Genomic DNA, 14,933 nt, shown 5'->3' with positions numbered 1-14,933 from the left:
GCCTTGGCTGGCTTTTTGATATGTTTGTGTATGTGTGTGTGATTGTGAGCGAGAGAGTGAGAACGCAAGGTATGACTGTGTGTGTGTTTGTGTGTGTGAATGTAGGGTCGGTCCTGGTGAATTTCTTCTGAGGAACAGAGGGATCAGCCAACACATACACACACACATGCACACACACTCAGTCTCTTCCCATGAGATTAAATTCAGTCTTCTTCATTTATCACTTTCTGTTCCTTTTGTAACGATATGACTTGTTTGTTTGGTGTGTGCGTGTGTTAGCCCTCTGTTCCGTCTTTACGTTCTCTGGCTGTGATTGGCCCACCTGATTGGACTGTTATCTGAATTTCCGTTTCTTTCTTTTTTTTGATTTGTGTTTTTTTTTTTTTTTCATTGCCTCTTGGGACTGCTAATAAAATGATTGTTGAAAGTGAAACTTGACACGGCTTCGCCTTTCTCTAGTAGTCTGTGTTTTCACTGTAAAAAAAGACTTTATTACAAATGATACAAACACAGATACTTAACATTCATTCTCTGCAAGAGATATGTTGTTACATAATAAGTATCACTTTTTTACGGAGCTCCTGTAGTCCAAAAAAAAAGAATAGTGTGCACAATATTTTTTTTTTTTTTGCTTTTTGGGACTTCAGGGGCGCCGTACCTTTTTTAAACATTTTTCTTTTTTTTTCTTTTAAAAAATCCATATTAATAAAAATAAAAAGAATAAAAAACGAATGAGCCAAGTGAAAAAAAGTTGCATGAAATAAGACTTAACTCTAACGCAATACAATGACGATGATAAAGGTTATACATAGTAACAATCAGCTCAATGGAGCAATTGGTTTGAACTTTAAGATAATCCATAAAAGGTTTCCATGTTTCTTCAAATTCATCAGAGGAGCCATGTTTTTTGTAAGTCACTGTTTTTTTTTTTTTACTTAAGTGCTTAGTAACGTGTAAACTAGCTGAGGGAATGATGAGACTTCCATTGGAGAAAGATCAGCCTCATCGCTAACAGAGTAACAAATTATTGTATTTTCTCTAACTATGCCTAAAACATCTGTGGGATCAAGCTGAACTGCCATTTTGAAATCATCAGATAGTGTTTGGAGGATTGAGCTCCAAACAGTGAACAATTAGAGCAAAGCCGTTTTAACATAAAATGCATGTGTCCTTGTTATATTGAAGATCTTAATTCAAAGAGCATTCTTCATAAAAATAAGTTAAAGGAGAAAAGATAAACGTCTGTTTTACTGAACATTGAAACAGAGGAAAGGGAAGGTCCCACAGCAGCTTTTGGTCTCATAGATTTCAGTGTAAAAGCCAACATTTTTAACAACAATGGAGCAGATTCACATTTGCAAGCTGGAGCAGTGAAGTGAATGTTCATTATTTTCATTTCATGAAAAATCATTTGAGTTTAACAGTGCTGTAATATGACCTGAGGTTGTGTAAGCTTTGCACTGATATTAAAGATCTTATTTTAAAGCAAGTACATTGAAAAACTTTTCTAAAAAGGAGAATTGAAACTTCAACTTTCCAACATTCATTTCATACAACATTATTCATACTTTTACTGAAGTAAAAAAAGAGTGCGCACGTCTCTGTTAAATTTTCTGACTCTTCAGTATCGGTTCTCCTAAATCCTTTATCTGTGGATTTCTTCCTTCTGTACAAAATTAACGTCAAAGAATAAAATCCACACTGAGGAAATACTTCAGAACATAAAACCTTTTTTAGTTTCTGGCTCATGAGCAGGGAGATAGAAAATACAACATTATGTTCCCATCTTCAGGGGTTTTGTCCGAGGGTAAATGAAAGTCCAGTTAATACTTAGCACAAGTACACGACGGAGTCAACCCAACCGAGCCAAAACCCTGGGTAGACAGGCTCAGTGAAGGTGGTGTGGAAGGTGTGGAGGAGGGTCGATGTACCACAGCTGATCTTAAAGAAGGACAGCGTCCCCAAGGACCAGTCCAGATAGACTCCCACTTTCTTGAAGTTTGGAGGGATGTTTACAGCAGCGCATATGTTGTTGTGCCAGATCTTGTACCCGTCATTGGTGAAGTAAAGTCCCCAGGAACAGTCATTTTTGCCTAACCAGCTGTCCAGACCCTCTCCTTTCCTGCACATCCTTTTGTAGGCCACTCCAATGAAAGCCCTCCCACACCACTCCGTCTCCCAGTAGCAGCGTTCCGTCAGTCCCTCCTTGCACAGCACCTGTGTCCAGAAGTTGAACCTTTCTGGGTGATCGGGATATTTGTTGCTTGTCCAGCGCGTCGCTTTCCTGTTTTCCTCCTCCAGAAGAAGATCTCTGTGTGCTGTGTTTGGGTCCAGGGCGAGTCTTTTGGTATCTGAGGAGAACACCGAGAACTTCCGTCAATATTTCGTAATACGGAAGCTCTAAGCTGTCAGGCATCCTTACATTTTATTAACTCTGTTTTCCTGTAATAACATGTCATTTCCAGGTTTTTGTCGACTTTATCCACAGCTGCTAAATCACAAAATAAACAGGAATAGGCTTAACTTAACTAAACTTAACTAAAAAATGGGAAAACTAGGTTTATTAACCCTGGGATAACGGGAAAAGTAAGTTGAGATCTCAAGAAAACAACTTTAATTAACTTGTTACTACGGAAAACCCAGAGTTATCTTAAGAAAATGAGATAAATAAGCCGAGATCTTTAGAGAAAAGACACCCAACAAATGACTCATTATCGCGTGAAAATTAAAGTAAAATAAAATTTATTGATGCATGTCTGCTTTGGGCTTCCATAATATAATATGTTATGTAGTCTCCAAGGATGACTTACATTTCTTTGGACTTGGCTGACTCCTGGATTCACCACACTCCTCCACACTGTAACAGAAACAATTGTAAAGCAGATGACTTACATTAATCACTTTGTATTTCTACAATGGTAACAACATAACTTTGAACCCTATGCCTACAACTGGGAGCCATTTTGGTTTGGTTAGCTAACATTATAGCTTGCGCACCAACCCGAATACAATTCTAGCTAGCTAACCAAGCAAAACAGAAGACAACACCACCTGAGCCTTACAGACTTCTGGAACTGATCTAGTGGTTTGGTCACTTGTTATGAACTGGTGCAATACAAATAGCCTAATGATTGATTGATTGATTGATAGTAAGCTAACATTATCAATATTGCTAGTGTTGTGGTAGCATTGTAAATTATGTAGCTAATGATTTTAGATCAAGTTGTGTAACTAACTTGATGCTGGGCCATCACATTCGGTCTCATGTATGTCACATCATTGTTTTGGCCAATGACCAGCATGTTTGTCACTACAGAGTGAAAAAGGGAGCAACAACAAAATCTAAAAATGTCATGTTACGATGCTGTCTTTGCAAAAAACAAATTAGGAGATTTAGTTTTTCCAACTTCAACAAAGAAAGAAGATAGAAAACATTAATGGTGCTTTCATACATGCTCAAAACTCCTAAAAACTTCAGCTTCAACTTCGCTTCGACTTTAGCCTGATTTTTTTCCTGCCGGCCCCCTAGGAAATTTTGTTGCGTGAAGCTGGGGTTAGCAAATGTGAGAACACAGCAGGAAATGTTCAGGAAAAATTCACTGAACGCAAGTGGAAGGTGTGATGAAATCTACGTGTGTGAACATAGTTTTTTTTTTATTATAAAGTTTAGTCATAAAAACCCTTTTTGATCTCCTAAGTAAACTTAATAGGTCTCAGTGGTGGAAACACCAAAGTATGCAATCACCCAAAATATTGCTTTAATACCTTTACTGCAATATGCTTTTAATCATTGGCTGATATCTGTTAGTGCCAATGTATCCACAAGCTAGTTTCATGTGGCTGGCTCTAATGTCTGCACTACCGCTACCTGAGTTTCTTCAAACTGCATTGTGGGTCGGCTTCCAGAGCAGACAGCAGCTCCAGACCCGAGTTTCCTGGGTGGTTGTAGCTCAGGTCGAGCTCTCTCAGTCTGGATGAGTTCAAAGCGGATACCAAGAAAGTGCAGCCTTCTTCAGTCACTCTGCAAAGGGACAAACTATAAAACAGAAAACAAAACGTCTTCTTACAGATCTTCAAGGCATCCACAGCTACTTACTCTGCATGTTGGGCACTGCACTGTAGCACGTTGTTAAATAATTCATCTGACATGAGAATTCACTCACCTGAGTATTTCCAGTTTACAGTGAGGACTTTCCAGTCCACCAGAGAGCTTTTGGACTCCTTTATCCAGAAAGTCATTATCAGAGAGGTCCAATTCTTTCAGCTGGCAAAAAGCTGAGCTGATAACTGAGGCCAGGGGATCAGAGCTGACTTCTGTTAAGTTGCAGCTCCTCAGTCTTAAACAAATGAAAAACCGTGCTTAGACATTGTTACTAAATACATTTCTGACTTGATTAGGAAAGGATAGAAACTGTTGTGGTGAAACCTGAGTGTCTCCAGTTTGCTGTTCTTGAGTCCAACAGAGAGCAGTACTATGCCTCCATCTGTCAGCTTGTTGTTACTCAGGTCCAGCTCTCTGAGTTTGGATGAGCTGATGGCATTCCCCAGGGTTCTACAGCAGTTTGCAGTGAGGTTACATGCATTCAGGCTACAGTAGAAAAAGCAGGATGAGAAATGTGATTTATAGCGTAAAGACATTACCTTTTCCTTTGATAATAAGACTTACTGCATTCTACCTGCACGGAGTTTGAGCTTAGCTAATGCGACTTTGAAGCGTTGTCACATTTCTTCATGTTCAAAAGGCAATAGGACTTTGCTGAAGTATGTTAAGAGGCTTCTTTGGAACCGATGAAGCCTTGCGGATGAGAGGTGAAATGCCTCACAGAAGTCCAGTTGCATTAACTTTGAATTACCATGACCTGGATAACTGATAACTTTTAAAGAGGCTATGTAACATGATACAGAATATTAATTTATTACCAACACATTGACAGACAACCCATCAGGCTCTGGAATAAAACAATAAAACCCTTAAACCTGCAATTGGGGGAGTACAGCAAAACCATTAACATATTAGCATCCTACAAGCTAATGTGGTTAACTGTATAGGAAACAGTTTTCTGTTAACATCCCCTTGTAGTTTTGTGTCTGGTTTCTTAATGAATTTTATCAGTAGATTTCCAGACCCAAAACAAATGCGGTCTTCAGACATACTTCCTTAAAACCTCAGCCCCCACCCCCCCCACCGTCTTCTGCCACACTTCCCCCACCAACTTCCTTCCTGTTTCACCAGCAAGTGTCTCTGAAACGGAGTGCTTCTTAACATCTTTTAACAATATGCATCTCTAAGACTGACTGGGTTGATATCTTGTTTGTCTTTTTAGGCCAAGGACAATCTTATCTTTTATATGGAAAGTCTGTTTTTTCTCCTTCTGTTGTACTCTCGCGACGACACTCCATTATTATACCCCTAGTCCCTGAGTGGGTGACATATAAACAAGCTCAAGGAAGCGCCGTCCCATCCATGTGAACACATAGCTGAGAACAACAAACCCAGAAGGACTTTGACTTCAGGAACGCTTTACTACACAATATTCATCGGGAATATTTGATTTCTGCTATGTTAAAATGTAGAATGTGTCATTTATTTTATCATCCAGCTGGCTGTAATACAAGTGCCTGTGTGACATTTTGCCCACTTGGATTTAACTTAGAACTGACTTTGTTTTTGTTATTTATTTACAGAAAAAATATCAAGATATATATCGTGTACCGTAATCCAGCTAGAAAATATCGAGATGTGAATTAGCGTCAATATCACCCAGCCCTAATCTCATTATTATTATTTATAACAAGACAGTAGTGCACATGGACACAGCAGCTCGCGGATAATTGTTTGTGTAATATTTCTGCTATATAATGTTTCTCACATTGCATCCTGCAGCTTGATTGTACGCTTTTAATGTGTTTTTAATGTTCAAATGGTTTGACTCAGGGAATACTGTCACTATGTCATTGTATTGTTGTCCTGCAAACCAGTAAAATGACAATAAAGCTTCGTATCAGCATAGGGCAACCAGGGGAGACATTTTGATAGCACTGCCATCTAAATGTGACTCCATGCTCTTTCCCCACTCTGACAGTTGATATGATTTCAAGATCAGTTCTCTGTGGAGCACTTACTTTGCCTTTTGTGCTGTTTTGACAACAGGAAGCAGCCTCAGAAGACCTTCTTCTGTCCTGGTGTAATTGCTCAGTTTGAAAACACTCAGCTCTTCTTCCGACGTCAGTAACACAAACACCAAAGTGGCCCACTGGGAAGGTGAGAGTTGGGCTTTGTTAAGACTGCCAGAGTGGAGGAAGCTCTGAATCTCCTCAATAAGAGAGTGATCGTTCAGCTCATTCAGACAGTGAAAGAGATTGAGGCACCTGTCTGGTGACGGACTCTCCCTGATCCTCTCTTTTATGTGTTTGAGGATCTCAGTTCTTGTCCTTTGGTTGGTTCTGTTGCTCGTCATTAGATGCTTCAACATAGTCTGATTATTTTCCAGAGACAAGCCCAGAAGGAAGCGCAGAAAGATGTCAAAATGTCCATTCTCGCACTGTATAGCCTTTTCTACGGCCTCCTTGTAGAGGATGAGCTCTGAAGAGCCTCTTGATAGGAATCGTCGCGCAGCAGACGACCTCTTGATCAAGACGTTGGTGTTTTCGTTGTGGAACGTGAGAAAGACGTATAAAGCAGCAAAGAATTCCTGGACACTCAGGTGCACAAAGCAGAACATCTTCTCCTGGCACAGTGTCCGCTCCTCGTTGAAGATCTGGGTGTAGATTCCTGAAAACATGGATGCCTGTGTGACATTGATACCATTCAGGATGAGGTCACTCTCGTAGAAGATCAAGTGGCCGTTCTCGAGCTCCTTGAAGGCGAGTTTACCTAATGACATGAGGTTAGTTCTCACGCATTCTGTGTTTGACTCTTTTCTTCCGGACAGCCTCTTCTTCTCGCCCACATACAAGGACAAGAAGTGAATGTACATTTGAGTCAGAGTCCTTGGCGTGTCTTTGCTCTCTGCCGTTGCCAAATTCTTCTCAAGGACACTCGCCGCCATCCAGCAAAAGACCGGTATGTGGCACATGATGTGAAGACTCCTGCAGGATTTCACATGTTTGATTACCCTTTCTGCCAAGCTTGTGTCGCTTAATTTCCTCCTGAAGTACTCATCTTTCTGGGGGTTGTTAAATCCTCGCACCTCAGTCACAAGATCAATGTGCTCAGGAGGGATCTGACCGGAAGCGGCCGGCCGAGATGTTATCCAGACAAGAGCAGCAGGAAGAAGTCTTCTCCGGATGAGGTTGGTCAGAAGAACGGAAATTGTGGTCGTCTGTGTCACATCAGTCACTATTTCAATTTTGTTGAAATCCAAAGACAGTCGGTTCTCGTCTAAACCATCCAGGATGAAAAGCATTTTGCTTTCACCGTATGTAAAGATTCCTGTGTCTTTCGTTTCTGGGTAAAGCTTGCTAAGAAGTTCCACAAAGCTGCAGTTTGTCTTCTTCATCATATTCAGCTCTCTGAAAGAGAGAGGAAACACAAAGTCCAGGTTGGTGTTTTCTTTTTCCTCAGCCCAGTCCAGAGTGAATTTATTGGTGGATACCGTTTTTCCGATGCCAGCGACTCCCCTTGTCAACACAGTTTTTCTGGGGAGACCTTGTTCCCCTTGAGGAACAAAGAGGTGACTGCAGTGGATTGACTTCTCCTGGGTCACATGTATCCTGGACACTGTCTCAATCTGTCTCACCTCATGCTCCTTATTGACTTCACCACTTCCTCCCTCAGTGATGTAGAGCTCTGTGTAGATCTCATTGAGAGGTATTTTGTTTGCCCCTGTTGTCATCCCATCCAGCAAGTGGCTGAACTGCCCCATTAGGGTAGCTTTCAGCTTTTTTTTACATTCTTCGATCTTATTGTCTGAAGGGAAAAAAATGAATAAATATATTTAAAGGTTTTATCTGTAAAGCTTTTTATTTTAAAAATCAATAAATATTTCTAAATGTAGTAATTGTACTCACTTTTGGGCTGTGGGGCAGAATCATTGTTTAATTCTTCTTTAGATTCTGCAACAACAACAACAAATCAATGAGATCAGTGGATGCCAAACCCTGGTTTTCATTTTCTAGCTCATCATATATTTGTACCTTTGCCTGGTGAGTTGACACTGATGATTATGTCACGACTGATGGTGCCATAAAAGGAGGGAGCGATCAAAATGCTGTGACTCTGAGCAGAGTAGTTGGGACAGAAATTATGATCTGCAGTCTGAATAGATGGAAGTGAGTCTAAGGGAAGCACAAACACAGAAAAAAGATTTTACACAAATACATTGGAGCTAATGATCACTGGAGAAAAACGATTACTTAATCCTGATTCAAAGACCTTTGTTGTGTTTCTTAGATCAGTAACTTGCTAAATGCTTAAGTCTATGATCACAGTCTAATAACTTAAAGTCTCCTTTGAACCCTTTTTTGATATTGGGGTTTTATTGGTTTTAATTTCATACCATACTAACTTTTTTTTTTTTTTTTTTTACAACAAATTGATATTTACCTTCAGACACCTCACCTGTTTTATCATCAAAGCTCCTGTGCTCCGAATCTGTCTCATCAACTCCCATGTTTGTCGACTGATACTCCACATAAATGGTCTCTATCTGCGTCTTCAACTCAAGGCATCGATATCATTCTCTCAAATGGAGAATGACTGTTCAAACGGATTAAAATTTAAAGAAAAATCACTACTTAAGTAATAACTTTGACTGCGAGTGGCTTTACGCACACGCTGCAGCTGCTAATGAGCTGATTTTGATTTTAACACTTGTGCGTACTTTCCTTTTCCTTCCTGGGTGATGCTGAAGAAAACAGGAAGTTGGGGTTTTTTGCAGAGCTGAGCATTATTTCAAGTCTCCTTGAATAAACCACAACAGTTTCATGTCCTACATAATGAATGTATGTTTCCAATGTGCTGTAACAGCACAGTTTGATCTGTTTTACTGGAACATTACACAATGTGTTTTTTGTAAAATTTAGATTGATAGACTGATATCAAACACGACGTAAAAACTGTTTCTCCGTATCTTTTACTTTCTCAAGGTGGTTTGAAGGTTTTCACGTTTGTAAATCACTTTCAATTACAAAGACAATAGCCTGATTATGTCATAGTTTGCAGATACAAAAAGGTATGAAATAGAAAAACCCAAGCATGACGTAAAAGTCAACATAAAAAGGTATATCTTGTTAATAACGGACAACTTCACATTTGATAGAAAGATGTAACATTCCTGTTATGAAAAGCTGATAGAATAACAATATGTTGTAATACAGTGTGTGGATGTGATTTAAAAAAGCACATGCAGATATATTCATATTACAAAATAAAAAATATAAATATACACCTAACCAAAAACATTAATAGCCAAGCAAGAGGTTTTTTGTTAGCTTGAGACAGCAGTTCCAGCATGGCAACCACCATCAATGGGCTTCCAGAGACCCCCTGCAATAACAGATGACATCAATCAGGCTTCTTTTTTACATATTTACAGTCTATGTGAAATCTGCATTGAGCTCTCATGTGTAAGTATCAGGCTCAGTCAGCATCGTGTTGACTCTTTTGACAATTTAAAGTGAATAAACAGATATTTCTGTAATTGACGTTCTTAAAATACTGATTTCAAAGAGAGAGATTTAGGACCCAGTTTCTACACAATCATTTGACAAAAAATGGAAAAATCTATCCCACTCAAAGGAATGCCACTCAGTCATAATCTCACAAAACAGTGCCAATCATTTCTTATTCATAAGGGATCAAGCACCACAGCGGTGAACTTTAATAGTCCTTGGGGATTTTACAGTTTCAGTTTCTACATGCTGCAGCTCTGCCTGTTGGACAGATGGTGGAGGCAGAGAATAGGCTGTGCTAGGCTGTTTTATTCTCCCCATGCACAGACTATGCTTTCACTGAACTTTTTCATAGATAATTATCATACCCATATAACCATTGGCCCTTTTTTTGAAACCCTTCAAAATAATCATACTAATAGAATAGATCAACTTTGTTTCTGCGTTGCTTCCAGTGCATTAGACAATTAATCATTTCTATTTACTTTCAAAGAGAAAAAAAAAACTGCTCAGTACACTTCATTAAATTAATTGCAAAGTCGGTCCAGGAGTCATCCTCTGCATTTATCAAGCCAGCATACGTGATAAACAGTGTTCTTGTACATTAACTAAACAATCCTGAAGCTCATTCAGTTATCTTGATGCCAAACTGAACTTCATATTTAGAAGCTTCTGAGGTTTCTCTCATTTTGGTTTAAAAAGATGAAAACTTCCTGACCATATAAGATGTCACAGATTTCCACAGTTCATCCCCAACCCTTCATCGGTCTAGCCTTCCTAGCCAACATGATGTCCCCTCAAAGGGTTTGATATACTTCCTATTGGGCGTAAAGTGGGCTGGGAGGCGGTTGTTGTTATTGCGTTGCATCTTCTTATATCTTTTACAAATTGAAATCATCAGAACTTCCCCCCATGTGTCTTCATCTATTGTCACCTTCAGCGGTGTACACCATGATGTTCTTCATGATTCAGGTTTGTCTAAGCTCAAATCCTCAGAATAAAACCTTGATTCAAAATGTTTATGCTTCGTTTGATCCAGGAAGAATGGTTCCAACATGAGAGAACCGCTCAGGAGAAGTGAGGGTAAAGTGCCTGACTCAGAACTCTTTGTAAAAATCCTCGGTAGGTTTACTGATCTCTTATAGACTGAAACTTAAAGTTACCATTATAAAAATTGTGTCCATTTTTAAACATGCTTTCCCAGGTTAAATTAAAGGATAGGTTCAGTGTTTCTTAATTATTCCTTTAAAGACACGCTTATGAATGTTGAAATCATTCATTCTGTTCATTTTGAAACAGATCAAAACTGAACTAAGAGAGTCCCTTTAAAAGAAGCCTGTTAATTTGCAAAACTCAGCTGAAGTCTTATGTTCGTTTGAGGACATTTATAGACAGCTAGAAGCTTATTTTGTAACCTGTACTTACAATGGAAGCACATTAATTAGGGACCTCTTAAAGGTCAGCAAGTGTAAGAGGAAGTATCACAGCAAACAAACCTGTTAGGTGCATATCAGCACCTCGTATAGTTTGGTGACACTCCTTTAAAAAAAGCTTTGAGGTATCACATAGTTTACTTGGTACTTGTCTTCCATGTACATGAGGCTCAATTGAGAGGTTTTACTTCCTGCTATCTGAAACTCAGGAAATTTAATGAATTGTAAAAAAAATAAAAATAAAAATAAAATCATTGACATGGTTGTTCAAAGTGTTCCAAAACATAAATATAGTATGTGTTTTTTATATGTATATGCAGTTTATGTATTATTATTATTTTCTCTGGGCAGTAAAACTTATCTTTTACAAAAGTCAGCAAACTTCTTGTGTCAGTCTTTGATGGTTTAGAACGCTGACATTTTTCTTCAATTTCAACAAAGTTCATTTTTTTATTTAATTTATTTATATATTTAAAGATTTATCTTGGGGCTTTTATGCCTTTATTTGGATAAGACAGCTTTGATTGCCTCGCTTACGTTGCAAACAAGGTACAAAATTAAACCAAGAATAGCAAAGGTTGCATCCCAAAATATGAGTGCAGAGGACAATATGTACAAGGAAACCTTTGACTGTGTTTTGGATCACTCCGGTATTTAGCCAAAGCTTTCCAAACCAGAGTTTACAACCAAAATAATTCAAGAGTAAGGCCAAGGCTGCAGCTACTATTGACTGTATATAACATGGACATGGTCTCAGGGATGTCACCCACTAGTTCGTGAAGCAGAGTTTTGAAGCCAGATGACAGCGGTCGCCATATTAGAAACGCTGCCTCAAACTAACTTTTAGTCAACCTATAGGCAAAGAGATGGAGCTCTCTGCACCATGCCTCATTGTTTACAGTGAGGAGATAGACTCAGAGGGCAGAACAAACACCAAGCTGTGGGAGTTTCAACCAGCTGGGGGAGGAGTTACTGCCCATTGTGATGTCACACAAGGAAATTCTCCAAACTTCCTGTTTGAGCACACATTTTTCTGAAAAGTGGAGCAGGCAAAAGATGAAAAGGATGAACTTTTCTAGTATTTGGGGGGGTTTGTAGACAAACTAGGGACACATGTTAGCGTTAGAAAAACATGGTGAAGTGTATTTTGCACAATATGTGACCTTTAACACAAAGCAGGCAGTTGGTATGCATGATCATTTGAAAAGTAGCCATGAATGACCAGAAAAGTGCCAAAAAAATGTAACTTTTTGTTGTTTTTCTCCAAAGAACTGTTAGAAAGGTTAGACATTTTGTTCCTGATCATCTCAATTAGAAGAGCATTAGAAAGCGATCTTTAAATTGTCGGTATATGAACAGGAGGAAGGATTAAAATATGATTAAATGTGTTCTATGGTCAGCTTTCTACTGTTTCAATAACATAAAAGTGACCTCGTCCTTAAATGCACACGTTTTTTTTTTCATCATAGAGGTGACAGTCTTTGTTAGCTTGGAAAAATTAGCATATGGATGTAGGCCTCCGTTTGCCTTATTAGAGCTTATATGGCCGACAAAAAGGAACCCTTGGGCAACCAGTGCATGACAGGGAGATGTTGTTGAATTGTTATCAGTGTACGTCTGACTAGGTTAGCCTGGGAAAAAAAGGAAAGTATAAAAGAGCAGACTCTGAACTTTGAATGACTAAACTCTATAATCATCAAGAACAGGAGCAAAGAACATGTCACCTCTGATTTTTGCTGTGATGTTCAAAAATGTAGCATTATTTATTTATCCTGGCTGAGCTGACTGAGCACTGGCCTTTCATCAGCGACACCCCGCTTTTCACCCACTCAGCCACACACACTGACAGCCAGGGCGCTGTCCTACACAACCACGACAGTCGACTTGAGCAGTTGGAGGTCAGGTCAGTGTAGCTTATCGCTCTGGGGCATCACGACGACGGTATCTGAGGAGGAAGGAGCGTTACTCATTCACTTCCTCCAGTCAGATTATTTCTCCTAAGAAAGCGGCGGAGGAGCAGGAGTGTCATGACTCAGCTCTTGGCCCTGTTCACTCTCTGGGTTGTGATGATGTAACAGATGGCATGTTCACCCTCATTAGTCACAACAAAGGAAAAGTCATGCCTAAATGTATTGCAGCTACTGCAGCTCTGTGAGGACAATGATTCTATTCTGGATGCAGAAAGAGCTTCAGTTATGGGAAAATGCTGCAAACAGATATGAGATATTTTGGCTCTGCAGATCATACCCCAGGACTGTTTTAGCTCCAGGAGAGCATGTCGAATTTTTGCATGGGTGTACTGCTGCCTGCTTCATACAAAGCCATATAGGTGGGCAGATTTTCTCTACTGCTGATAAAACAGGATTATAGCCTACTTGTTTCCTCCAGCTACATTCAGTGAGGGAAGTTTGTGAAGAGACTTAATGCTGACATAGATGCACAGCAATCCAGTATTAATCCAAGACAAGGATATGCTTATATTGTTGGTCAAAGACATTTGCAAGTATCGACAAGATTCCACTATATGTTTAAGGGATTCTTTTCACAGATAGCTCTGTAAATGGTAGTGGATAAGGACCTAAATAATCCAAATTTTATGCTCTGCATGTTGTCAAAAAACACCAGTTTAGTACCAATCCTGAGATGCTTGATTCAGGAGTGACCCAGCTAACAGGTTTTACCTTAGTTTGCAAAAAAAAAAAAAAAAAAAACCCTGTTTAGGCACTAACACAAAAACACATATAGGCTATGTGCTTAAAAAAAATATCATCTATTGAAGGTGTCTTCTTTTTTTAAGTGAGTTGTGTATGGAGGAAAGACAGATCTCGCCTGTATATTCTTGCATTATTGAAGTGCAACAGTTTTTACTACTAACAAATTCTATTAAGACAAACCAGTAAACATCATATTGTCATGACCATTTTTGTGTGTGTCATACAGCAGGCTGGCATTATAGTCACAAAGCAACCATTGTCCTCCGTCATGATGCGTATCAGAATTTATCCAGCTGCGGTGTTTCATCTTGAGCGTTGTAGACATTTTGGGCATCTGGCAAATTGTTATCATTTCACTGCTCCGTGATTGATCGAACATAGGGATAATATTTCAAGTTTCTACAACATATTCTTTAATTGTCAACGTTCAGACTGTGGCTAACATTGGCATACACATCCTAGCTTATCGTCACCGTTAGGCAGGAAGGATCTTAAAGCATTTGGACACGCTGTAGCTAAGATTACCGTAAGCTACAAAGTGCCTGAGAGTTTATAACCTTTATTATTTACGGTCTGGCAACAGTTAATTAGCATTCCTCCACATAGGATAGGCTACTAGCTAATATTACTGTTAGCTTGGAAGAGGCTGAAAGCTTATATTAACATTTGGTTGTGTTACATGATATGTGGAAAAGTTTTTTTTTTATACAAGTAAAGCCTTTGTTACAATTACCTTGGGATTTACTTCCAAACCTACTTTTACTTTTTATTTATTTGTATGCTAATGGAAACTATTGCTTACCAATTTCTCGCCTTTTTCTTTATGCTACATCATATCCTTTCGCTTGGGAAAAAATGTATCATATATCCTACTGTTGTCTGCCTTACAGCCTGAAACACAACCAAACAACATCATAAGAGCGTTTGAGAATTGACCCTCTCTGGGAAATGGCCACTAGGTTGATATGATGAATGAAGACATAAAGCGGTGTCAGCGTGGATAGCTGCCATCTTTATCTAGGTTGAAACAAAGAGCTGAACTTCTCTCTCTTGTCACAGTAATTTCATAATGAGCTTGCGGTCTTGGTCATAAGTGTAAAAACCAGACTGACTGAATATTAAATATATGTTTATTAATGCATTAAATGCATTGTGGAGAATGGTTGTATGGTTA

At 39.0% G+C, this 14,933-nt stretch overlaps 1 protein-coding gene across 1 annotated transcript; it reads right to left on the bottom strand.

The window, feature by feature from the left end:
* Window positions 1-468: 468 nt before the first annotated feature.
* On the bottom strand, window positions 469-8,812 carry LOC109993329 (NACHT, LRR and PYD domains-containing protein 3-like). Its single transcript, XM_065949436.1, has 9 exons — window positions 8,561-8,812; window positions 8,137-8,277; window positions 8,011-8,055; window positions 6,124-7,909; window positions 4,427-4,588; window positions 4,164-4,337; window positions 3,869-4,036; window positions 2,811-2,857; window positions 469-2,351 (listed from the first exon to the last, which is right to left on the bottom strand). Exons 1-9 carry the CDS (start codon window positions 8,610-8,612, stop codon window positions 1,831-1,833), a joined length of 3,096 nt encoding a protein of 1,031 aa, XP_065805508.1. The 5' UTR covers window positions 8,613-8,812; the 3' UTR covers window positions 469-1,830.
* Window positions 8,813-14,933: the final 6,121 nt, after the last annotated feature.

This window comes from Labrus bergylta, chromosome 21 (genome assembly GCF_963930695.1).
Source record: "Labrus bergylta chromosome 21, fLabBer1.1, whole genome shotgun sequence".
Taxonomy (NCBI): Eukaryota; Metazoa; Chordata; class Actinopteri; order Labriformes; family Labridae; genus Labrus; species Labrus bergylta.
Note: the sequence above shows the minus strand (reverse complement) of the source record. Positions and strands in the feature narration are given on the sequence as shown.